At 48.1% G+C, this 25,895-nt stretch overlaps 1 protein-coding gene across 1 annotated transcript; it reads left to right on the plus strand.

Moving 5' to 3' along the window:
- Positions 1 to 4,537: 4,537 nt before the first annotated feature.
- Positions 4,538 to 25,300, plus strand: ANKRD35 (ankyrin repeat domain 35). Its single transcript, XM_010374444.2, has 14 exons — positions 4,538 to 4,679; positions 11,032 to 11,162; positions 11,944 to 12,032; positions 12,391 to 12,455; positions 13,892 to 13,949; positions 14,126 to 14,196; positions 14,522 to 14,628; positions 15,354 to 15,538; positions 16,177 to 16,214; positions 16,383 to 18,389; positions 23,288 to 23,377; positions 23,604 to 23,669; positions 24,475 to 24,580; positions 25,104 to 25,300. The coding sequence occupies exons 1-13, from the start codon at positions 4,641 to 4,643 to the stop codon at positions 24,535 to 24,537; spliced, it is 3,009 nt and encodes a 1,002-aa protein (XP_010372746.1). The 5' UTR covers positions 4,538 to 4,640; the 3' UTR covers positions 24,538 to 24,580; positions 25,104 to 25,300.
- Positions 25,301 to 25,895: the final 595 nt, after the last annotated feature.

Below are 25,895 nucleotides of genomic sequence, written 5' to 3' on the forward strand. Positions count from 1 at the left end.
CCAAGAAAAGTGAGCATTTAGTAAATGCTCAGTAAATGGTAACTATGATTATAAAACTATTTTGTCATAAAATAATCTACCGTATCATGCCTTGTGAGGATTAAGGGAGAAAGTATACTGGAGCACCAGGTGGTGGCGTTCCTGCTCTCTGACCCATCTCCCAGATCATGAAGGTGTGTTTCTTCTATGTGCTATTGTCTCATCCACTAAATCTTGTCCTATGCCTCATCCCCCCCCCCCCCTTTTTTTTTTTGAGATGGAGTCTCGCTCTGTCACCCTGGCTGGAGTACAGTGGTGTGATCTCAGCTCACTGCAACCTCCGCCTCCTGGGTTCAAGTGATTCTCCTGCCTCAGGCCTCCTGAGTAGCTGGGACTACAGGTGTGCACCACCATGCCCAGCTAATTTTTGGAGACAGGGTTTCACCATGTTGACCACGCTGGTTTTGAACTCCTGACCTCACGTGATCTGCCTGCCTCAGCCTCCCAAAGTGCTGGGATTACAGGCGTGAGCCACTGTGCCTGGCCTGCCTCATCCCTTTTGAAATAAGCTCTTTGAGCTCTCTAAGGTGATAATTAGCTGAAGAATTTAAGGTTCTCATGGTAGGGATCAAATCTATTTGATTCCATTAAGCAGGTATCTTCTAGGCTCCTCTTGAGACACCCAGAGTTTTTCCAGTATCCTGAGGGAACATGTGCACTTAAGCAATGGTCTTCTAGAGACCCAGTCTCTGCCTCTGTTGCCTAACCCTGAGAGTTGTGGCCTCTCTGGCCTATTTGGCATGAACACCATTCTCTGTCAACCTGCTAAGTTGTTTTGTGACAGGAAAGAGTTTCCATTGTGACTCTCAGTGCACTTCATACAGGCTGTAACTTTATCAGCCTTTATGGAGCACAGAGTTTCTAGGGCTGAGACTGCAACCATATTATGTTGACAGACTCTCCTCTCCTCTTTACCCTCAGTCAGTCCCCAAATGGAAGTGGGTTTCCTTGAGGACTGGTTCATCTAATTCTTACACATATATACATATATATGTGTATATATGTGTATATTTAAAAATTTTTTAGAGAGGGGGTCTCACTATGTTGCCTAGGCTGGTCTCCAACTCCTGGCCTCAAGCAATCCTCCTGTCTTGGCCTATCCACATGCTGGGATTATAGGTGTGAGCCACTGTGCCTGACCTCATGTAATTCTTTATCCATATGATTAAGAGAGCACTTTTAATGTATATTTCCACCTAGAGATACCCCTCCTATCCATCCTCAGTGCCAGACTGGGACTTTCTCTAACCCCAAATCTTGTTATCCCTTTATTTGCAATAGTATTAGTCCTTTGCTTCTTCATTAATTTTTTCATTCATTTATTCATCAGATATCAAGCTCATAATATGTGCTTGGCAATGGCAATAATATAAAACACAACTACCATCAAAGAGTCCAATCTAGTAGCAGAAACAAACATGTAAACAAATAGTGGCAAATACAGGCTGGACGCAGTGGCTCACACCTGTGATCCCAGCACTTTGGGAGGTCGTGGCAGTTGGATCGCTTGAGTTCAGGAGTTTGAGACCATCTTGGACAACACGGTGAAACCCCATCCTTACCAAAAATACAAAAACAATTAGCTGGGCACGGTGGCACGCACCTGTAGTCCCATCTACTTGGGAGGCTGAGGTGGGAGGATGGCATGAGCCCAGGAAGTGGAGGTTACAGTGAGCCGAGATCACGCCACTGCACTCTAGCCTGGGTGACAGAGTAAGACGCCATCTCAAAAACAAAAGCAAAAAAAAAAAAAAAAAAAAAAATTGGCAAATGCAGAGAGGTGATTGCTATATATCAACAAGTACTAGGAGTATGTCATATAAGAGGCACACTTTCTTGGGCAGTGGGGGTGGCAGGGTTGTAAGGGAAAACTTTATAGAAAAAAGAATTTGGCCTGGGGGTTGTTCTGTGCAGGAAACACGCAAGGGGAGAAGAAAAGACACACACACAATACCTTTAAGGGTAAACAAGCTTTATCCACATAAATGGCAATGCAGATATAATAAGCAAATGGCATAAGCAAATTGATATAATAAGCAAATTATATAATAAGCAAATGATATAATGAACAGATTGATATAATAAGCAAATTGCAATGGGAAGGGGAGAAGGGAAAAGATATTTACACTCACCAGACTATGGAGGATTCACCACCAGACTGAGAAGCAACAGCCTGGGCTCCAGAGTCAGCCACTGGTCCATGCACAGACGAGGAGAGGTCTCATGAAGTTTTGGCGCAGTCTAGGACCCTACCTCTTTTTGTAACGAGTTGTTTGGCATGAGGCCCAGTCACAAGGCCCTTGGCAACTGGGCTCAAGAAACACAAAACGTTCAACTTATTTTTGCAATTGTCTATTGTTTTTCAATAACTAACGTATAGGAATAGATTGAAATAGAGATTTCTCCAAAACAGTGCTGGATGAACACCTCAAAAGGGCTCACACAACCTGTTCTGGGACTTGGTGACCATTGTTTCTGTCCACATTCAATTGAGTTCAAATTTAATATTTAACTTTTCCACCACAGGGATCAAATGTGACAGGAGGCATTCTTGGGAGGATTAATCACCAGCTTCAAAGGGAATTATAAATTAGAACAGTTTGAGGCCTGGCGCTCTGGGAGTTGAGGTGAGGAAAATTGCTTGAGCCCGGGAGTTCAAAACCCATCTGGGCAACATGGTGAAACCCTGTCTCTACCAAATATACGAAAATTAGCTGGGCATGGTGATGTGCACCTGTAGTCCCAGCTACTAAGGAGGCTGAAATGGGAGGATCTCTTGAGCCTAAGAAGTCAAGGCTGCTGCAGTGAACCGTGATCGTGCTATCACACTCCAGCCTGGGTGACAGCGAGACCCTGCCTCAAAACAAATAAAACAAGGCCAGGCATAGTGGCTCACGCCTGTAATCCCAGTACTTTGGGAGGCCAAGGCAGGTGGATCACTTAAGGTCAGGAGTTTGAGACCAGTCTGGCCAACACAGCAAAACCCTGTCTCTACTAAAAACACAAAACTTAGCCGGGTGTGATGGCACGTGCCTGTAATCCCAGCTTCTTGTGAGGCTGAGGCAGGAGAATTGCTTGGACCAGGAAGGCAGAGGCTGCAGTGAGTGAGCCACTGCACTTCAGTCTGGGTGGGAGGGTGAGGCTCTGTCTCAAAAAATAAAAAAATAAAATAAAAAAGAAACAGTTTGAGTGGCTCTTTTGTGTGAAAGTAATGAGAGATGGGACTGGAAAAGAGGGCAGCAGCATATGACTCCTGAAGAGCCTTGTAAACCACTTAAGAACTTTGGGCCTTACCCTGTAAGTTTTCATATGCATTTTAGTGAGCTCTCTCCGGCGGGGAGAGGAGAAAAGACAGACAGGAAGACCAGTGGGCGGAGACTGATTTCAAGAATTACCAAAAGCCTGAACTTCAAGGGCAGTGGAAATAATGAAGACAGTTTTTTGTTTGGTTATTTTTTGTTTCTATGCGGAGGCGGGGCGGGGCGGGAGGGCGGCTTGAAATAAAAGTGCTCTCCTCGCTCTCTGCTCTTTTCTAATTCAGTAGTGCGTTTAAAAATTGAGCCTGGGCCAGGGACAGTGGCGGCTCATGCCTATAATCCCAGCGCTTTGGGAAGCTACGGTGAGGAGAATCGCTTGAGGCCTGGAGTTGAAGAGCAGACTGGATAACATAGCGACACTCCATCTCTTAAAAAAAAAAGAAAAAAGAAAAAAATAGCCAGGCGTGGTGGCGCATGTCTGTAGTCTCAGCTACTCGGGAGGCTGGAGTGAGAGGATCCCTTAAGCCCACGAGTTGGAGGTTATGGTGAGCTATGCTGGCACCATGCACTCCAGCCTGGCCGACAGAGCGACAGTGAGACTCTGTCTCAGAAAAAAAGAAAGAAAAAATAAAATTGGTCCTGATCCCCTTTCCTTAGGTTTTGTCCCCCAGGTTACCGTGGGCCGCGCATTATCCGTGATCTGCTTAGCACTACAATCTCCTATTTCCGAACTGCTCTCTTCAAATCCTCTTTTTTGCTTGGGTTTTTGGCAGGGGAATGGGGCGGGGTGGGGCGGGGGGAGTTGGAGGGGGCAGAGGTAACTTCGCCAGTGATTAAATGCAAATACGACAGTCCGTGAGACCGAAGCCCACGGTAGAAGCTGGGACCCTCCTGCCTCTAGCTACACTTCTCCAAGGGGCGGGGCTGAGGCGGGGCTTGGGGCGGAGGCCCCGCCTGGAACTGCGGGTGGGCCGGGGCCGGGCCCGGGAGAAGTCTCAGCCGGAGCCCACCCGGTTCCTTTCCTGATTGAGCATGTCGGATCCCAGGGCGGGTTCAGATTCGAAGGGCGAGGTTTGAGGCCAAGCCCCCGTGGCAGCCTAAGACTGCGGGCTTTTCGCCTCTGCAGGGGCGGGGTAGGGCAGGGCCAGGGGCGGAGTTTTGAGCCCAGCCCTTGGGTTCTTGCCTCTGATTGAGCAGGGAGGGTTCTGAGGCGTATCTTGGGGCGGGGCCCGCTCTGCTTTTTGACAGCTGTCTCTTGCACAGCCGCTGCCAAGTCCGGTGGGTTCGGGAACCTGTGGCCCGGCTCTCTGCGCGTCCCCGTCCCCCGTGGTCTCGACCCTGGCCATGAAGCGTATCTTCTCCTGCTCCAGCTCACAGGTGGCGGTAGGTGCCAAAATGTGTGGGAGGATGGGGCTGGGGTCCCAGCTCTGTGGTGACAGAAGTCCTTAGTCCCGTCTCAATGCAGCTTCTGACTTGCCTTCCTCACGTCTGCCCTCCCCAAGGTCCTTTCCCCTGGCCCCTTTATTGTCCTCCTAGCATCTACAGCCCCAATTTCTGGTACGTTTTCTGCAGCTCTGTCCCCTTCCCATGGCCCTGCCCCTACGTCTGCTCTGTCTCCCAGTACCAAACCTTCCCCAAGCATCTTCCCCGGCCCCTGCCTGGCCCCAAGCTCCATTCTACACCACCAACTCATGTCCCAGAGCCCCATATTTCATCCCTGTCCTATCCCCACAATCTTGCCTTCCCACGTAGCTCTGTCCTTGCTGTTTCCTGTTAGTTCAACAAGCACTCCCAGCCCTGTGCCTTCTGCTAACTCTTTTTCACAATCTCCTCTGTCATTGCTTCCCTCCTGCCCCATGCCACTTTCACTCCCATCTCTCACCAGCACTGCTGTTCCTCAGACATCACTCCAAACCTTTTTCCAATTGATGCTCCCACAAGAGCAACCTTCTGTTCTCCCCTCCAACCTCTGCCCTACTCTGCCCAGTGGTCGCCAGTCCCACTTTTCCTCCTGCCTGCTTGCTGTGAGTTAATATTGCAGTCTGGTCAGCCTCACAGGCACTGCCAGAGGATGCCCAGTTGCCTGACTGCTCCCCAAGGGACTGGATGAGTTGCCTGCAGAATCCACCCAAGCCAGTTCACTGCAGTATCTGAACATCAGACTGGTTCTTGGGCCAGTCAAGGCTCAAGGCCTTTCTGCCTGCTTTTCCCCAGATTATTCATTTCCTGAACCCTTGCCCAGTTGTTTAGGAATGATACTCTCTGTTTCCTTTGGTTGAGTTGGAGGAAAGTGATGATGAGAGAAGAGGATAGAGCAGACTCAGAGTTCCCAGTAGAAGTCACTCTATTCCCCATGTTCTCCCAGAAAAAAAAAAAAACATAAGATTATAGAAGGTAGTGGCATAGGGAGGATATTGCTTCTTCTTCTCTAAAGATCTCTTACAGAGAGCCCCCTAATCTAAAAATGGAATTTTCTGTAGAGGTTGGGGTTATGGCTAATTTAGAAGCAAATTAGCCAGCTACTTGTAGCAATATTGCTTTGCTAACTTGACTTAGTGGTATCGCTCATAAGCAAATATGAGAAACATTCAATTAGCTCATTCTGCATGGGCAGGTTACAGAATCCTGGAAGCAAGCTATGAGGCAAGAGTATGAATTCTGTTGAGGCCTGTCCTTGTCCCACTTACATTTGCATCTCTACTTAGTTTCCACACATTGATCAACCAATCAAAAGGTATTTACTATTCTACACCCCAGAAACTGATGCTGTCCAGACTCAGTCTTAACTCTTAATGACTTTTTAGAAATTCATATGGCCTCTTCCTTAGTTACTGAAAGTATTCAATGTTGCCTTTCCCTTACAGGTTTGTGCAGTCTGCCTGCTCCTTAGGAATGGGAAAACTATTTCATTCTTTCTGATCCTCCAAACCTTGGGCAGTGCCTCCTTTCCAAGGTGCTGGAGTGAGTGGACTGGCTTTTGGAATTTGGAACCATCCCTCTGTCCTCCTTGACTCCAGTTGTACAGAGGTTTGACCATAAAGAATGATCACCCATTCTAAACTTTTAGTATAACAAGATCTTACTATAATGAGATTATGGGAAGTAAGTTGGATGGGTTTAGAGTTATCTAGCTGGAAAGAAAACTGTTTCTTCAGATAGATTGGAGTCATAGAAAGCTTGCAAATAGGCCAGTTTCAGCTGTAAATTTGTTCCTCATGAAATTTCCCCATACTTCTCATGATAAATTCCTCCACTGTTTTGGATGGCAAACTACTCTGGAACCATTTGTCAGAGAAGTAGTGTGGCAGTCTTTCTGGCCACTCCAAAAGCCTGGCTTCCCAGTCACACTGGAAGACTGCCTCTACCCATCTGCACTCACACACTTAGGTCCAGGGCCAGAGCCCTGCACCCTCAGTCTGAGTAAGGACTGAAAAAGCGGTGATCATTTTAAAGCTAATCTAAGTTATCCAGTATAAAGGAAAATCCACAAACAAAAACCCAACTCCTATAATCCCATTTTATTTTAGTCAAGTAGAGGATATTCTTGAGGGTGTCTTACATATGAGCTTACTCTGCCTAGGTAGACCAGAAGTAAACTAGAAGAGCGCTTTAAATAATTGGCACTGGATCATCTGGGCGCAGTGGCTCAAGCCTGTAATCCCAGCACTTTGGGAGGCTGAGGCGGGTGTAATCACCTGAGGTCAGGAGTTTGGGACCAGCCTGGCCAACATGGCAAAACCCTGTCTCTACTAAAAATACAAAAATTGGTTGGGCGTGGTGGCAGGCACCTGTAATCCCAGCTACTTGGTAGGCTGAGGCAGGAAAATTGCTTGAACCCGGGAGGTGGAAGTTGCAGCGAGCCAAGATGGTGCCATTGCACTCCAGCCTAGGTAACAAGAGCAAGATTCCATCTCAAAAAACAGACAAACAAACAAAAAATTGGCACTGTCTACTGCAATTAAAACACTGAGAATTAGGTCTTGGTTCCTCCAGGATAGGCTTTCTGTTTCCACTCACCTGACCTACAGCAGAAGTCATTCCTTCTCTCTCTACTTGCTGGTGTGCTTCCATGTTATAGGATGCTTATAGGTACACTGTCAGAGAGCTAAGGAGAAGGTACATTTACTTCTACAAAAGTCCTCTAATCTCACCTATAGAAATACAAAGCTTATACTTATTGAGTCTGCTGATTAATTTGGTGATTGCTCCCTTGAGGCTGTGATGGTAATCTAGTGCCTCCTTTCCAACGTGCTGGGGTAAGCTACAGACATTTGAAATGTCTGTGCATTTAAGACATTAATGTCTGTCTTAACATTTGAAAGCATTTCTCTGTCCTTTCCTCCACCTCTGCAGAGGCTTGGCCATGAAAAATTTCCACCCATTCTAAACTCTACTTAGTATAATGAGATTATAGGAAGTAAATTGGGTGGATTTAGAACTATCTAGCTGGAAAGAAAAGTATCCAGGCCAGGTGTGGTGGCTCATGCCTATAATCCCAGCACTTTGGGAGGCTGAGGTGTGGAGGATCACTTGAGACCAGGAGTTTGGGCAATGCAGTGAGACCCCATCTCTAAAAGACCCCATCTGCAGTGAGGCACTGCAGCCTGGGCAATGCAGTGAGACCCCATCTCTAAAAAAAAAAAAAAATTATCTGGGTGTGGTGGAACATGCCTGTAGTCCCAGCTATTCAGAAGACTGAGGTGGAAGGATCACCTGAGCCCAGAGGTCCAGGCTGCAGTGAGCTATGATCATGCCACTGCACTTCAGCCTGGGCAACAAAGCAAGACTCTGTCAAAAAAAGAAAAAAGAAATCAAAAGAAGTGGAAAGAAAAGTATCTATATTGCTAAGAAACATCTTTACCATCTATACAGCTTGGCTGTTATTCACTGGCTAATATCAGCAAGATCCCTTCCACTCCCCTGGCTGGAGAATTCTGAGCCCAGGAACATCTGAAATGTGCCTAGGAAGGATGGGGATTGGAAATAACATTGATTGTGCATCTACTATGTGACAGACACAGAGCTAGAGGCCTTATAGGTTGTTATAGTATTAGGAAATTGAGGCTCAGAGATGTTGTTACATGCCTAAATTCACAGAGGCAGACAGTGTTAAAGTCAAGACTTTAAACAGAGAACTGCAGGTTCAGGTCAGCTGATGGCAGCACCTGTCGTGTGGTATAGTGCTAGCTTTCTGCTTTCCCGGAGGTGACCTGGTCTCAGAAGGGCATTAGGAAATGCGTTCTTACATGTCAGAGTCTGTTAGTATGTGGAGGAGTCATTTTGCTTATTTTGTCCTTTGAGAGTTAACCTGTTTGGAGACTCCGTGCAGGCAGTAGAGTCTAAGGGTGGGTGGCTTTGCCCTGGAGGCAACTTGAGACTGTTTATCTGGAAATAAGTAAACCTTTTTCTATAGTTTGTAGTAGTGTGGTCTGGTGGTGAGAGCTAGGATTTGGCATCAGGTGGCCTGGGTTCTTTTTTTGTTTGTTTGTTTGTTTGTTTGAGACAGAGTCTTGCTCTTGTCACCCAGGCTGGAGTACAATGGCGCGATCTCGGGTCACTGCATCCTCCACTTCCCAGGTTCAAGTGATTCTCCTGCCTCAGCCTCCTGAGTAGCTGGGATTACAGGTGCCGGCCACCACCCCCAGCTAATTTTTTGGACTTTTAGTAGAGACGGGGTTTCACCATGTTGGCCAAGCTGGTCTTGAACTCCTGACCTCAGGTGATTCCACCCATCTCGGCCTCCCAAAGTGTTGGGATTACAGGCATGAGCCACCACTCCCGGCCGTGGCCTGGATTCTAATTCCAGTTTTGCCACTCTTTTTCGTGATCTTGAATGGTTATCTAATCTCAGTATACTTCCGTTTCTTCTGTCAAAGAGATGGTATAATAGCCCTAACTACTTTCTTTTTTTTTTTTTTTTGAGACGGAGTCTCGCTGTGTCGCCCAGGCTGGAGTGCAGTGGCGCGATCTCAGCTCACTGCAAGCTCCGCCTCCCAGGTTCCCGCCATTCTCCTGCCTCAGCCTCCCGAGTAGCTGGGACTACAGGCGCCGCCACCACGCCTGGCTAATTTTTTGTATTTTAGTAGAGACGGGGTTTCACCATGTTAGCCAGGATGGTCTCGATCTGCTGACCTCGTGATCTGTCCGCCTCGGCCTCCCAAAGAGCTGGGATTACAGGCGTGAGCCACCGCGCCCGGCCAGCCCTAACTACTTTCCAGGGATGTTGAGAGACTAATTGAAATAGCACGTGAAAGGACTGTGAGAAGTTACAACTTCCGTACAGGAGCATTACCTCAGAATCCATCTACCTTAGATAATTTTATGGTTTGGACATTTAAAGCTTTCCTGTGGTTGATTCACAATTTGCCCTGGCTACGTAAACAGTGCTTGAAAATGAGTTATTGGGCTTCCACAGACCCTATTTTTCTTCACCCCCTTCTATAGCCTCTTGTTAAGATTATACCTTATAAAATGCTATGTGCCACCACCAACCCCCCACTACTTCCTGTTTTGTTACAAGGGTGCCACACATTTGTATGGCTCTTTACAGTTTATAAAGAGATTTTGTGTATATTAGCTTTAATAGTCACAGCATGATGAGGTAGTTGTTATTAGTCATATTTTATAGAAGAGGAAACAGGTTAAAGGTGTTTAATGGCTTACTCTAGGTCACATAGCCGAGAATGTAGCTGAACTAGGTCCCAAACTCAGGCCAGCCAATGAAATACTCGTCTGGCACACTTTACATCAGACCACAGATCTTTGCATCTATCTCTTCCTTTTCATTCCCTTCTCTGGACAAAACCAGGCTTTTCTGTACTTTCGGCCCTGGGTGTTTTTACCTAGCTGTCTCTTTCACGCCCTGTAGCACTTCAATTATTGTAATTACCCCACCACCCGCAAAACCCAAGCTGGAATGATAGAACAATGCATGCCCAGGTGTGGCTCTTGTCTAGACAGCTGCTCCCTGCCAGGGAAACTGGGAGGGAGGAGAAGGGGAGCTGCCTTCTTGCTGCTTCCTCAAGCATAGCTAGAAACCTCTTTGCCTTTTGGTTGTTTTTGCCACGGAAAGGGGAAAGACACTCACCAAAGGGCCTAGATATGATATGGGAAAACAGAAACTCTAGTTTCCTCTTTTAATTTTGGGGCCCAAAGCCAATGAAAAGAGATGGAATGGTTAGGTATTGGGACTCCTAGCTGTAACCTGAAGCTGGTGCCTTGATGTACTTCTCAAACAACTGATGACAAAAAGCAGAGCAGCATGGGTTCAGGGATGGAGGCCGTGGTGAGAGGCAATGTGAGCCCTCAAGAGTGGTCAGGTTGGTTCCATTTGCTCCAGCAAGACCTAGAGAGCAAAAGGGAAAGGATTGCTTTTAGGTTGGGCACCCAACAACAACTCGAATTGTAATGATGATAAAAGGACATTTGAAATGCTATGCATTCAGCTTAAAATACTATGCATTCACTCAAATGATTTTTAATTCAGTGGTCCAGGGTCCTTCTGGCTCAGGGCTGAAATAATGAGCAAGAGTTCTTGGTGGCATATTAGCTGGTTAAGATTTAGCTAGGCCCACCTAAGAAGGACTAAATGATCTAGGATGCGTGACTTGTGGAAAAGAAAAAGGACCTCAGGGATGTTCCTTTTCTCTCGTTTGGCATCCTAACCATTTGCCTCTTTTCTTTCTCCGCACTACCCCCATCCCCTATATTCACACAACTTGTGGCTGTGGACCAGGTGGAGAGATGGAACCGCCATGATCAGAAGCTGCTGGAGGCAGTGCAGCGGGGAGATGTGGGACGCGTGGCTGCCCTGGCCTCCAGGAAATCTGCCCGACCCACCAAGCTAGACTCAAACGGCCAGTCCCCGTAAGTAAGTCCTCCTGCCCCTGCCCCTTACATGTGGCTCCCTTTTGAGGCCCCCAAATCCAATATAACATAGGACCAGGGAATGCCTACAGCTTCAGAGCTCTTTTCAATTGTCTTAATCAGCAAGTATATCAATAGTTTTTTGCTACATATAAGTTCTACACAAAGTGAGGAAAGAAAATACTGTTCCTGCGCTCCATCCATCTCTCAACCCAGATTGACACCACTGACTTGTAAAGTACATAAAGCCCATTAAACAAACAGAAAATGAATATATACACTAAGTAGAGTATTTCTTCATTGTACAAGTAGGAGGGTGTGTATGCTTGGGAAATTAGAAATGAAGTGGTAGCATAGGAGTCACATGGCTAGAGGGAGTAGTGATTAAGCCAAGGGAAATGTTATCCCTGGTCTCTACCCAAAGCCTTCAAATGTCCAGCCTTCTGCTCTGCTCTGACTGACTCTTTCTGTGACCCTTCCACTTGTGCTAAGGGTTCTGTGCTCAGAAAGGCAGGTAATTATGTGTTCCCTCGACATCCCTGCAATAGTCTGAGATTCCTTGAGACCTGTAGCTCTTATTTCTTTCTTGCTTTTAGCACCCTTTATGATTGGAGGGCATATAGACTTCTCTTTCTCAGAAATTCAAGCTAGGGGAGCTTCTTTTTCTGCTTTTAGGATTGGCTTTGGGGTAGGGAGCATAGCAAGAAGGGCTTATCAAGATTCTCCCATTCCTCATCCTTGGTCCCTTTATCCTTCTGCCTCTCGGCCTTGATTCTGGCAGGTTTCATCTGGCAGCCTCCAAAGGACTGACAGAATGTCTGACTCTACTGCTTGCAAATGGGGCTGACATCAACAGCAAGAATGAGGACGGTGAGTGAGCCGGAGCCCGGGCCACGCTGCTTGCTTGCTCCTGGTACAGCAGCAGTGGGCGGCGGTGCTGGGCCCTGCTGGACGTTCCTACTGTGGTCCCTTGCTTCTCTCCTCAGTAAGTTCTGGTCATCATCCCTCCAGGAGTTCCCCTCCCTATAAGCTGGGCACACCTCACCCCCACTCCCACCTTCATCATAGGTACCAGGCACTTGGGGAACAGGAATTTCTGGCCCTGTGCGGCTGAAAGCTTCTCTCCCTAATCTCTTGATTATCTTTGCGTCTCTTGCCTTCCCTCCCTGTGAGTCATCAGCATGCATGGGGCCACCTACCCTCCTTCTCCCCTTCCTTCTGTTTCCAGGAAGCACTGCCCTGCACTTGGCCACCATCTCCTGCCAGCCACAGTGTGTTAAGGTCCTGCTTCAGGTAAGAGCAGCCCCTTGATACTACTCTTGTGAAGGCAAGAAGTGGTCCCAGAGTTTTCTAACTTCATTTCATACTTAAAAGAAATTGGGCCGGGTGCGGTGGCTCAAGCCTGTAATCCCAGCACTTTGGGAGGCGAGACGGGCGGATCACGAGGTCAGGAGATTGAGACCATCCTGGCTAACACAGTGAAACCCTGTCTCTACTAAAAAATACAAAAAACTAGCCGGGCGAGGTGGCAGGCGCCTGTAGTCCCAGCTACTCCGGAGGCTGAGGCAGGAGAATGGCGTGAACACGGGAAGCGGAGCTTGCAGTGAGCTGAGATCCGGCCACCGCACTCCAGCCCGGGTGACAGAGCGAGACTCCGTCTCAAAAAAAAAAAAAAAAAGGAATCGTTGGCCAAATGTACTCGCCTCATACCCAATAGGAGGGCTGATAATCATTTGTTTGCAAACATTTATTTAACACCTACTATGTACAGGCACCATGTTTGATACTGCCTTTGAGGGCAGGTTATAAAGCAGAGTTGCCAGGAACTATCGATTTTGTCATTAGCAGAGCCACTGCAGAGACTTCCTGCTATGATGAGGGGCAAGAGGAGGGAGGACAGAGATATTCAAATTAAACCAAAGCCCTACTGTCTGTTTCTGAAGAGTTTATAGTCTAGTAGTATAAAGAGAAATATACATGTACAATGACATGTGGATAATTTATAAATGAGTTTCCAAAAGTACAAAAGGCAGTTACCAGCTGGGTGTGGTGGTTCATGCCTGTAATCCCAGACTTTGGGAGACTGAGGCGGACAGATCACAAGATCAAGAGATCGAGACCATCCTGGCTAACACAGTGAAACCCCATCTCTACTAAAAATACAAAAGATTAGCCGGGTGTGGTGGCACGTGCCTGTAGTCCCAGCTACTTGGGAGACTGAGGCAGGAGAATCGCTTGAACCTGGGAGGCAGAGCTTGCAGTGATCCAAGATTGCACCACTGCACTCCAGCCTGGGCAACAGAGCGATACCCATCTCAACAACAACAACAAAAAGCAGTTATCTTAACCAGCCATCAGGCAAATGGATGTTCTGCTTTTGTTCTTCCTAATCCTTTCCAAGTTTCACATTATGTTTCTAAAGTACCAGCCATGGGGACATTGGGTGTCATTTTCCCTAACACTTTTACTTATCTACCCTCTGATTTTTAACACGTTTACTTATCTACCATCTGATTTTTCTTAGCCCCTTGGTTTAGAAACCAGGGCTGATAATCAATGCTGTCTATCATCAGCAATGAATGAACTGGGCTTGCCTAGTAGACAGCCTTCTCCAAAGTGGACCTCCTGCCCCTCCTCATACTACCATGGAAACTGGTAACCCAATGGGGGTATGGGATGAGGATGTTAACACCAAGCTCCATGCTGCTTCCCTTTGTGGCCATTTGCAGCATGGTGCTAATGAAGATGCTGTGGATGCAGAAAACCGTAGTCCATTGCACTGGGCAGGTGTGTGCAGGGGACTCATGGGAACAGGGCTGCAGGGACTACAGGGTGGGAAAGGGGAGATGTGACGAGGGAAGGGCAGCCAGGGCCAATCAATGAAATGGTTGGAAGGGATGTTGGGTTATAGTCTGAGCAGGCTTTGTTCATGCTTCCCCTTAACCCAATCATCTCCTCCCCAGCCTCCTCTGGCTGTGCCTCAAGTGTACTCCTGCTGTGTGACCACGAAGCCTTCCTGGACGTGTTGGATAATGTGAGTGTCAGATGGGCAAGTGGGCAGTGTCCTACACAGGCAAGCTGCTGCTCTCTCTGAGCTTGATTGGCCAACTTCCATGACCTAGGGTTGTGTTAGCACCACCCTTCTCTTCCTTCTCCTCCTGCTTCTCCTCTTCTTCCTCACAGAGAGGTTAAGCCTTATCTTCTGGAGAGCTTCTGACCCTCCAAAAGGGAGTGTTTAGACCCAAGATCTGGGCTTTTATTTTTTGTGGAGTGGTGTGAGGGGAGGGGAGCCGTTAGGATTGTGTCAAGCCTCTGGGAGTCCCTGGTTCCTCATGAACCCCTTCCTACAATCTGTGCAGGATGGACGTACACCCCTGATGATCGCATCGCTGGGTGGGCACACAGCTATCTGCTCACAGCTGCTGCAGAGAGGCGCCCGAGTTAATGTTACAGACAAGAATGACAAGTGAGCCCTCCTCGTTTACCCACCCCAATTCCCATGCCTGACCAATTTAGAAAGAAGCCAGTGGGCAACGTGTGTGTGTGTATGTGTGTTGGGGAAGAAGTCAGGTTGGTCTTTGTGTTCTTGGGAACCTCATTCCTTCCCAGTGGAGGTTCTGAAGAACTCTGCCTGCTGTCACTACCGCCTTCATACATAGATGACCCCGGAAGTAGAATCGATGCTCTGGACCCATTGGCTGAATTTACTGGTTTTCAAATTATCTTTCAAGCAAGAGGATCCTTTTTTCCAATAGAAATTGTATGTAGAATCCCTGTAATCCCAACACTTTGGGAGGCCGAGGCGGGCAGATCACCTGAGGTTGGGAGTTCAAGACCAGCCTGACCAACATGGAGAAACCCAGTCTCTACTAAAAATACAAAATTAGCCAGGTGTGGTGGCGCATGCCTGTAATCCCAGCTACTCAGGAGGCTGAGGCAGGATAATTGCTTGAACCTGGGAGGCAGAGGTTGTGGTGAGCCAAGATCCTGCCATTGCACTCCAGCCTGGGCAAAAAGAGCAAAACTCCGTCTCAAAAAAAAAAAAAAAAAAAATCTAGTCTGGTCTAATGTTGGTCTGTTGTTCTCCTGACCCCACTGAGTAAGAGCTTACCCTATGAGTGGAATGTCTGGAACCAGGACTTCTGGATTCCATGGGGGAAAGTCTATGCTCAAATTTGTCTCAACCCACAGATCGGCTTTGATCCTGGCCTGTGAGAAAGGCAGTGCCGAGGTGGCTGAACTGCTCCTGAGCCACGGAGCAGACGCAGGGGCTGTGGACAGCACAGGGCATGATGCTCTGCACTATGCTCTGCACACACAAGACAAGTCACTGTGGAGGCTGCTACAGCAGGCCCTGAACCGGCGGCGGCGGGGCGGTAAAGCCCTTTTGTAACTTCCAGGTTCTCCTTGATAGCCCTAGAATCAGAGAAGTTTCTTAGAGTCCCATTTGTTTCCATGGAAGTAATCTATCTGACAAATAATTGTCACCTGAGTTGAGAGTTTACCTATTTATTGCTGCTACTGTGAGAGGACCCCAAATTCCCATCCCAAAAGTATAATCACAAAATTCTTTAATGCAGCCTGGTCTGTCACTGAGGACAACCCTGGCTAGTGTTGTTTCTAGCGTTTATGAGTTGTAATTGTACGTCTATTTGTGTGATTTGTTGGTCACTCTCTCTTTCCTCTACCAGATTGTAATCTGCTTAGGTGACAGGCCATTTCTGTTTTGCTCACCATTGACGTTCTAGTGCTTATTAAAGTGCTGGACACAGTGACCAATAAATAAATGAGTGAACAAAATGAATGAGGTGACTCATTTCTGGGAGAGGACACCAAAGTTGCTGGATAGTTAGGGATCCACTAAACAAGATTGGCTTCTGGCACCAGGAAGATATGTGGTGAGACTGATCACAGAGAGGCCACTTCTCTCAGAAAAAGTCTGAAGCTAAGAATGTGGGCTGGAAGTACATGGAACCTGTCTTCTCTCTCATTTTCCTCATATCTTTTCTTATAGGTCAGAGGCTAGTCCAGCACCCAGATCTTGCATCCCAGGTAAGAACCTAAGTGCCTCCCCTTTTGCTTTTGACACACCCCAGGCTATCCCACTGTGACTATTCCCAGTGGTCCTTGGGGTGTCAAGACGTTTAAGAGAAAAAAGGCACTCCTGGGGCTCAGTTTGTTGCCTAGTGGCCACACTTTACTATTCTGTTTCCAACATAGGCCTCTCCATCTGAGCCCCAGGCAGGTTCTCCACCTAAGAGCCCATGGAGAGCAGAGCCTGAAGAGGAGCAAGAGGAAGAGGAGGACGAAGACCCATGCTCAGAGGAGTGGAGGTGGAAGTATGAAGAGGAGCAGAGGAAAGTTGTTCAGTTGGAGCAGGAGTTGGTGCAAAAGACAGAAGAGTGTAAGACTCAAGCTGCAGCCTGTCTGAGACTTGAGAACCAGATTCGAGAGCAGGTGCAGGAGCTAGGGCTCCTCCTATCCTGGGAGCCCAGAGCTTCAGGAAGGCAAGCCTCTAGTCTCCAGCCTGGAGGGGATGGCATGGAGCAGGGTTGTCCTATGGACCTGCTGGCTGAGCGTATACAAGAGCTAAAGAAGAAGCAGCAGCAGGCAGCAGCCACAGTAAATCCAGTGTTAGCTCTGAAGAAGGCTGAGGACTCAGCCCCAAGAGAGATCCAGTACGAAGTCCATGGTAGGTCCCAACAAGAAGAACAGGGGCCACCCCAGAGCCCAGAGTCTGAGACCATCAGGAAAGCCACAGGACAGCAACTGACTACCAGTGGTGCACAGACCTTTGGCCCTGATCATGCTGACCAGCTGCCTGCTGGCCAGAAGGGGAGTTCCCAGGTTCTAGGAGTTGAACCAGGAGGCACAGTGGCTGAACCAGTGGGCCCAGCAGCCATGAACCAGCTTCTGCTACAACTAAGAGAGGAGCTTGCTGCAGTGTGGCGAGAAAAGGATGCTGCCCGAGGAGCTTTGTCAAGACCGGTCATGGAGGGAGCCCTGGGGACTCCCCGTGCTGAGGCAGCAGCAGCTGCCTGGGAGAAGATGGAGGCCCGACTGGAGCGCGTGCTGGCAAGGCTGGAACGGGCAAAGGCAGGACTACAGGTGAAACCTGAGGTTCCTTACCAGGAGTCCAGAGAGGGAGCCCTAAAGGCAGCCCCAGGGAGCATCAAAGAGGATGAAGAGAAAGAGAAAAGGGTTCCTGGGGCTCGCGGAGAGCCTCCAGGCGCCCCTGGAGGGGAAAAGGCCCTAGGAGGCCTGGCAAAGGGACGGCTGGAGAAAGAGGTGTCAGCACTGAGACTGAGCAACAGTAACTTGGTGGAGGAGTTAGGGGAGTTGGGGCGGGAGCGGCAGAGGTTGCAGAGGGAGCTGCAGTCCCTGAGCCAGCGGCTGCAGCGGGAATTTGTGCCCAAGCCAGAGGCGCAGGTCCAGCTACAGCAGTTGCGGCAGAGTGTGGGGCTGCTGACGGATGAACTGGCCGTGGAGAAGGAGGCCACAGAGAAGCTGCGGAAGCTCCTGGCCGCCCAGAGCAGCGGTCTCCGAGGGCTGTGGGACTGCCTGCCCCCAGACCTAGTGGGCAAGAGGAGTGCACAAAGCAAAGCAGCGGAGCCCCTGGAGGAGCTGCGGGCCTGCATCACCACCCTGGTAGATCGGCACCGGGAGGCCCAGCAGGTGCTGGCTCGGCTGCAAGAAGAAAACCGGCAGTTGCGGGGGTCCTTGTCCCCATGTCGGGAGCCAGGCACCTCCTTAAAGGCCCCAGCATCCCCCCAAGTGGCCGCTCTGGAGCAAGACTTGGGGAAGCTGGAGGAAGAGCTGCGGGCAGTTCAGGCCACGATGAGCGGAAAGAGCCAGGAGATCGGAAAGCTGAAGCAGCTGCTCTACCAAGCCACAGAGGAAGTGGCTGAGCTAAGGGCCCGGGAGGCAGCCAGCCTACGGCAACACGAGAAAACTCGGGGTTCGCTGGTGGCCCAGGCCCAGGCTTGGGGCCAGGAGCTAAAGGCTCTGCTGGAAAAGTATAACACGGCCTGCCGGGAAATGGGTCGGCTGCGGGAGGCGGTGGCCGAGGAGCGCCGCCGGAGCGGGGACCTGGCCGCTAAGGCAGCCGAACAAGAGCGCCAGGCCAGCGAGATGCGGGGGCGCTCCGAGCAGTTTGAGAAAACAGCAGAGCTGCTGAAAGAGAAGATGGAACATCTCATTGGGGCTTGCCGAGACAAGGAGGCCAAGGTGAGCAGCTGAGGTAGCCCTGGGGAGCACTGGGGAAAGTTTCTGTGTATTTGGGAGTTTGCTAACCTGAATCCAGCTACCTTTGTTGCAGCAGTGGGTCAGATCAATACCCCAAACAGAGCACCAGTCCTTTGCAGGGACCACACTGCTATGTTCTGGTGGATCGGAGGGGGTTGGTGAGATTGGAGGTGAGGTAAGGTATAAGTGGAAGAGAGAAGGGGGCTTAGGTACTAAAATTTGGCACCCCGATTCAGCAGTGTGCTCAGGGCTGCCGCCAGTGCAGCACCATCGTTTATTAGCATTTGGACTTGAATTACATATTAGCCTGGGAAGAGGCCTCATAGCATGATGGGTTGCTGTGGTTTCACTGAGGTTCTGAGGAGGTGACTCAGGAACTAATGAGTTAAGAAAAGTAGACCCAGGGATAGCTGCTCTTCTCCCCTCCACTTCAGAGTGGATTCTACAAAACGATGTCCATTGGCAGAGGACACCAACGCAAAGAAAAAAAAGGTTGAGGCCGAGTGTGGTGGCTCACGCCTGTAATCCCAGCACTCTGGATGCCGAGGCGGGCGGATTACCTGAGGTCAGGAGTTCGAGACCAGCCTGACCAACATGGTAAAACCCCGTCTCTACTAAAAATGCAAAAATTAGCTGGGTGTGGTGGCACGCACCTATAATCCCAGCTACTCAAGAGGCTGAGGCAGGAGAATCACTTGAACCAGAGAGGCGGAGGTAGCAGTGAGCCGAGACTGCACCACTGCATTCCAGCCTGGGTGACAGAGCGAGACTCCGTCTCAAAAAAGAAAGAAAGAAAGAAAGAAAAAAAGCTTGAAAACCACTATTAGATACCAGAGTTTCCTAACCCTTGCTCTAAATGTGAGTCTACATGTTTCTATGAGACATGTTTTATGAACTCTAAATATCAATTTACACATGGATTCAGTAGTTCCAGACTTACCTGTGAAATGAATGATTTCAGACTTCTTTTTTTTTTTTGAGACGGAGTCTCACTCTGTCACCCAGGCTGGAGTGCAGTGGCCAGACCTCAGCTCACTGCAAGCTCTGCCTCCCGGGTTCACGCCATTCTCCTGCCTCAGCCTCCCGAGTAGCTGGGACTACAGGCGCTGCCACCTCGCCCGGCTAGTTTTTTTTTTTTTTTTTGTATTTTTAGTAGAGACGGGGTTTCACCGTGTTAGCCAGGATGGTCTCGATCTCCTGACCTCGTGATCCGCCCGTCTCGGCCTCCCAAAGTGCTGGGATTACAGGCTTGAGCCACCGCGCCCGGCCCAGACTTCTTATTAAAACTTGGATACATGGTCAAATTTAGAATGATTAAAAAAAATAAAGACACCGGGCATGGTGTCTCACGTATGTAATCCCAGCACTTTGGGAGGCCGAGGTGGGAGGATCACCTGAGGTCAGGAGTTCGAGAACAGCCTGGCTAACATGGTGAAACCCCATCTCTACTAAAAATACACAAATTAGCTGGGGTGGTGGCATGTGCCTATAATCCCAGCTACCTAGGAGGCTGAGGCAGGAGAATCACTGGAACCTGGGAGATGGAGGTTGCAGTGAGCCGAGATCACACCACTGCAGTCCAGTCTGGGCAACAGAGTGAGACTCCTCCTCCTTAAAAAAAATTACATATATAAAAAAGAATATACGTTTTCTATAGTTTGGAGTACATAAAAATAGAAGGAATGTTATCCAGAATAGGAATAAGTGCAGGTTCAGGTTAATTAAAGGAAGTATTTTTATGTTGCACTGAAGGAGAAGATGAAAGTAGACAACTGGGTAAAAGCAAATATAGTGTCATGGTTAAGAATGTGTTCTCTGGACCGAGGTTGTCTGATCTTGGGCAAGTTATTTAACATCTCTAGTCCTCAGTTTTCTTATCTATAAAATGAGGATAATAAAATGGTTGTGAAGATTACATTAAATAAGAAATTATATTTATTTAAAAGATTTGGAACTCTTGGCCCATGGTAAGTACTCAATAAAAGGTAGCTATACTACCACTATTCCTATTACTGCTAGTTACCATTAACCGTGTTTGTGCCTCTGCCTCAATAAACCACAAGGACTCATCTCCATTTCCCTTAGTGGTCAGTAGCCAGAAGTAGGTTAGGATCCAGCACCAAGTTAAGAGCATGGGCCAAGAAGTCAAAGAGATTGTGGTTCAAATAATGATTTCATCACTTATTAGCTGTGTGATTTTGACAAATTACTTAATTCAGTCTCTTTATCTACAAAATGTAGATAATAATACTTCCCTCAGGCGGAACACGGTGGCTCATGCCCATAATCCCAGCACTCTGGGAGGTCAAGGTGGATGGATCGCCTAAGCCCAGGAGTTTGACACCAGCCCAGGCAACATGGCAAAACCTCAACTCTACAAAAAAATACAAAAATTAGCTGAGTGTGGTGGCACGTGCCTGTGCCTGCGCTACTCAGGAGGCTGAGGTTGGCTTGAGCCCAGATTTAGAGGTTGCAGAGAGCTGAGATCACATCACTGCACTCCAGCCTGGTGACAGAGTGAGACTGTGCCTCCAAACACAAAACAGGCTGGGTGCAGTGCCTCACGCCTGTAATCCCAGCACTTTAGGAGGCTGAGGTGGGTGGATCACCTGAGGTCAGGAGTTTGAGACCAGCCTGGCCAACATAGCAAAACCCCGTCTCTACTAAAAATACAAAAAATTATCCGAGTGTGGTGGCGCATGCTGTAATCCTAGCTACTTGGGAGGCTGAGGCAGGAGAATCACTTGAACCTGGAGGCGGAGGTTGCAGTGAGCAGAGATGGTATCACTGCACTCTAGCCTGGGTGACAGAGCAAGACTCAGTCTAAAAAACAACAAAACAAAACAAACAACCCCCCCCAAAAAAAAACCCAAACTTCCTTCAGAAAAGTATTGTTCCTCTCAGAAGAAAAGTTGTTTATTTATTTATTTATTTATTTATTTATTTTTTGAGACGGAGTCTCGCTCTGTCACCCAGGCTGGACTGCTGTGGCCGGATCTCAGCTCACTGCAAGCTCCGCCTTCCGGGTTCACGCCATTCTCCTGTCTCAGCCTCCGGGGTAGCTGGGACTACAGGCGCCGCCACGTCGCCCGGCTAGTTTTTTGTAGTTTTTAGTAGAGACGGGGTTTCACCGTGTTAGCCAGGATGGTCTCGATCTCCTAACCTCGTGATCCGCCCGTCTCGGCCTCCCAAAGTGCTGGGATTACAGGCTTGAGCCACCGCGCCCGGCTATTTATTTATTTTTTTTAAGTTTTCAATGTTTTATCATATTTGATAGCAGCTTTTTTTTTTTTTTTTTTTTTTTTTTTTCTGAGACGGAGTCTTGCTCTGTCGCCCAGGCTGGAGTGCAGTGGCCGGATCTCAGCTCACAGCAAGCTCTGCCTCTCGGGTTTACACCATTCTCCTGCCTCAGCCTCCCGAGTAGCTGGGACTACAGGAGCCCGCCACCTCGCCCGGCTAGCTTTTTTTGTATTTTTTAGTAGAGACGGGGTTTCACCGTGTTAGCCAGGATGGTCTCGAACTCCTGACCTCGTGATCCGCCCGTCTCGGCCTCCCAAAGTGCTGGGATTACAGGCTTGAGCCACCGCGCCCAGCCGATAGCAGCTTTTTTTAATTGGTTACAAAACCTAAGCCCATATACAAAATTAGGAACACATTTAGATGCCTCTTTTGAAAGAACGTTTTAGTCTTTTTAAACTGAGTTAAAAAAAAAATAAAAACACCATCCTGGCTAACACGGTGAAACCCCGTCTCTACTAAAAATACAAAAAACTAGCCGGGCGAGGTGGCGGGCGCCTGTAGTCCCAGCTACTGGGGAGGCTGAGGCAGGAGAATGGCTTAAACCCGGGAGGCGGAGCTTGCAGTGAGCTGAGATCCGGCCACTGCACTCCAGCCTGGGCGACAGAGCGAGACTCCGTCTCAAAAAAAAAAAAAAAAAAAATAAATAAATAAATAAATAAATAAATAAAAAAATAAAAATAAAAATAAAAATAAATAAAAACAATGCAATTTTTAAACACTGTTTTGAAAACTTAAAAGTGCAGCAATGCCGGGCGTGGTGGCTCAAGCCTGTAATCCCAGCACTTTGGGAGGCCGAGACGGGCGGATCACCAGGTCAGGAGATCGAGACCATCCTGGCTAACACGGTGAAACCCCGTCTCTACTAAAAAATACAAAAAACTAGCCGGGCGAGGTGGCGGGCGCCTGTAGTCCCAGCTACTCGGGAGGCTGAGGCAGGAGAATGGCGTGAACCCGGGAGGTGGAGCTTGCAGTGAGCTGAGATCTGGCCACTGCACTCCAGCCTGGGCGACAGAGCGAGACTCTATCTCAAAAAAAAAAAAAAAAAAAAGTGCAGCAATATACTTAGTTTCCTTTATCTAAGAAATGGTTCAGTTCCAATTCAAAACTGGTAAGGTCACAAATTGAATCAAGGAAATGCATACAAATGTCTGCACTACTTGATGCTAATTTTCACTTAAATGTTAGTCTGCACTTTAAAACATGAGAGGAAATAGGAATCATCAGAGCAGAGGCCCAATTTTAATCATAATGTCTGCAAATTGTAAAAGGTAACTGTCAATTAAGTGAGGAAAGTCCAGAAGAAACTGAACTGGAAGGTGTACAGTTCACAATATCAAGAAGATTTGGACTTTTAAGGGTTTCACTGAAGTTTGTGACCTTAATTAGCTTTTACATTGTTATTCCTACTTTTAGTGAACACCATGCAGAAGAAAAGCTGTTTTGAGTGTTAAATGAGACAATTTGTGTAAAATTGGCACATATTAAATACTCAGTAAAAGGAAGCTGACCTTGACCCTGGGTGGTGTTTGTGGGAGAAATGCCTTGAGCCTCATTGGTTGCCTCTTTCCTCTTGGCCTCAGATCAAGGAGTTGTTGAAGAAGCTGGAGCAGCTCTCAGAAGAGGTTCTAGCAATTCGGGGAGAAAATGCTCGCCTTGCCCTGCAGCTGCAGGTATGTTTTGGCTGTCAGGGATAGTGCTGGAGAAGAATGTCGGCAGTGAAAGTGATGTATATGTGGGAGACATTCTAGGAATTACAGAGGCCTGGCTAGGCAGTGGTCCAGGATGGGCCAGTGATGGGCCAAGGAGCCCACCTGGTACTGCTGACCACTTCATTGTGTTGCTTCTCATGCTTGGGTGAGGGTGGACATGTGACTTCCTATTGATGTTCATTCCCAGGATTCCCAAAAGAACAATGAAGAGATCATCTCCACCTACAGGAATCATCTACTGAATGCTGCTCGGGTGAGCATGGTGGAGTTTTGAGGGACATATGGACATAAAGCTGAGCACAGGGTATTGCATTTAGGGTCCCTCTCTCTTCTCCAGGGTCCCTGTACATACTTGCCATTTCTCAGAAAGCCAGATCCAGTGCCAGGTCTCCGATCTCATTTGGTAGATCAAGAGAGGTTGTGCATGAATGTGAGAAGGAGAGGTGTTTCCCCCTCCATTTCAATTCCCTGGCCTAGAGTAAGGACTTTTCCTGTCCCCGATACCCTGTCTCAGTCTCCTCCTGGAGCCACTTAGTCCTAAACAGGGAAGAAGAGGTTGGTGTCTTGCTCCCTTGTTAAGAATAATAACTATAAGGCCGGGCGTGGTGGCTCAAGCCTGTAATCCCACCACTTTGGGAGGCCGAGACGGGCGGATCACGAGGTCAGGAGATCGAGACCATCCTGGCTAACACTGTGAAACCCCGTCTCTACTAAAAAATACAAAAAAACTAGCCGGGCGAGGTGGCGGGCGCCTGTAGTCCCAGCTACTCGGGAGGCTGAGGCAGGAGAATGGCGTGAACCCGGGAGGCGGAGCTTGCAGTGAGCTGAGATCCGGCCACTGCACTCCAGCCTGGGCGACAGAGTGAGACTCCGTCTCAAAAAAAAAAAAAAAGAATAATAACTATAAAGATAACTAAAAAGAATGGAACACCTATTGTGTACCCGGTGCTTTGCTTCATATTCATGGTTGTAGTCCTCACAGCAATCCTGAAAAGTAGACATCATTATCTTCCTTTTCTGTTCTTCATCTCCTTTTCTTTCTTTCCTGCCATCTACAGGGCTACATGGAACATGAAGTGTACAATATCCTGCTGCGAATCCTTAGCATGCAAGAGGAGTGAGGCAGCCTCACTGTGTGCCCTCAGGGATAGGAGATTCTCTGTTGTGAGTTGTGGGTTAAGGGTGACGAGGGAAGGAGCTTGGGAGAAAGGGCTTGGGAAAGGAGGTGTATGGAATGAAATTGGTCCCTTTTGCCCCTGTGGTAGCTGACACTGGGGAGTCCTTTGGGCCATAGAGCATTTGAGGTGACTGAGAAGACAGAACATGGAGAATCACTGGGTGGAGTCAGGAATCAGTGAGCAGGTGGACTAAGGGGGTTGACTTATGAGATGGAGACTGAAAAGAGGGGTTGGGTCTGGATTAGGGAGATGCCAGTAAAAGATGAGTGATGGTTGGATAGTGGTACAAAGTTGTTCCTTAGGGCAGGACTCTACAAAATCCAGAATCTCTTCACTTTGATACCATTCATTCAAAGAGCAGTCATCCCCCAAACCTCCCCCCACCCCAATGCAGATAGTCCCCTTCTCCAGTCCAGATAGATGAAGGTCCCTTTTAGCATATTGACATGAATGGGAGGAGACTGAAATCTGGAAGTGTGTGCGTTTCATCCTTTAATTTCTTCTTTCAGGGAATAAGAAACGCTGCTTGACAGAGGCTTCATCAGGCTGTGGTGGGTGGGGGTGTTGGCCACTAGGAAATGGTCTGGGCAGGGCTTCACCTGCCATTACAGACTTCAGATCTGAGAACCTGGACCCTGGAATCAGCATGGATGAGACCAGAGGAGGTGTGGATGGAAATAAGCTGTATGGAAAATAAAGCATGAGGAGGGAATGGGGCTGAGTGTAATTTTTTTTTTCTAAAGGGGAGTGGGGGAAAGGAATACCTTTTATCCCTTTATTCTTTTTTTTTCCTGGAAAAAATATTAACAATGTCTTTATTCTTAAAAACATTTTTTTACAAGTAGATATATTTTTGAGGCAGAGTCTTGCTCTGTCGCCCAGGCTGGAGTGCAGTGGCACGATCTCGGCTCACTACAACCTCTGCCTCCTGGGCTCAAGTGATTCTTGTGCTTCAGCCTCCCAAGTAGCTGGGATTACAGGTGTGTGCCACCATGCCCGGGATACAAGTAGATTTTGTTTTTTATTTTACAAATAGACTTTATTTTTTAGAGCAATTTTAGGTTCACAACAAAATTAAGCAGAAGGTACAGAGATGTTCATATATCCCCTGCCCCCCATACAGGCACTCCCTCCCCCATTATCAACATCCCTCACTAGAGTGGTGTATTTGTTATAACTGATGAACCTATACTGACACATTATTATCACTCAGAGTTCATAGTTTACATTAGGGTTCACTCTTGGTGTTATAGAGTCTATTGGTTTGGACACATTTATATTGAAATGTATCCATCATTATA

The sequence above is a fragment of the Rhinopithecus roxellana genome, chromosome 8 (genome assembly GCF_007565055.1).
Source record: "Rhinopithecus roxellana isolate Shanxi Qingling chromosome 8, ASM756505v1, whole genome shotgun sequence".
In the NCBI taxonomy this organism is placed as follows: domain Eukaryota; kingdom Metazoa; phylum Chordata; class Mammalia; order Primates; family Cercopithecidae; genus Rhinopithecus; species Rhinopithecus roxellana.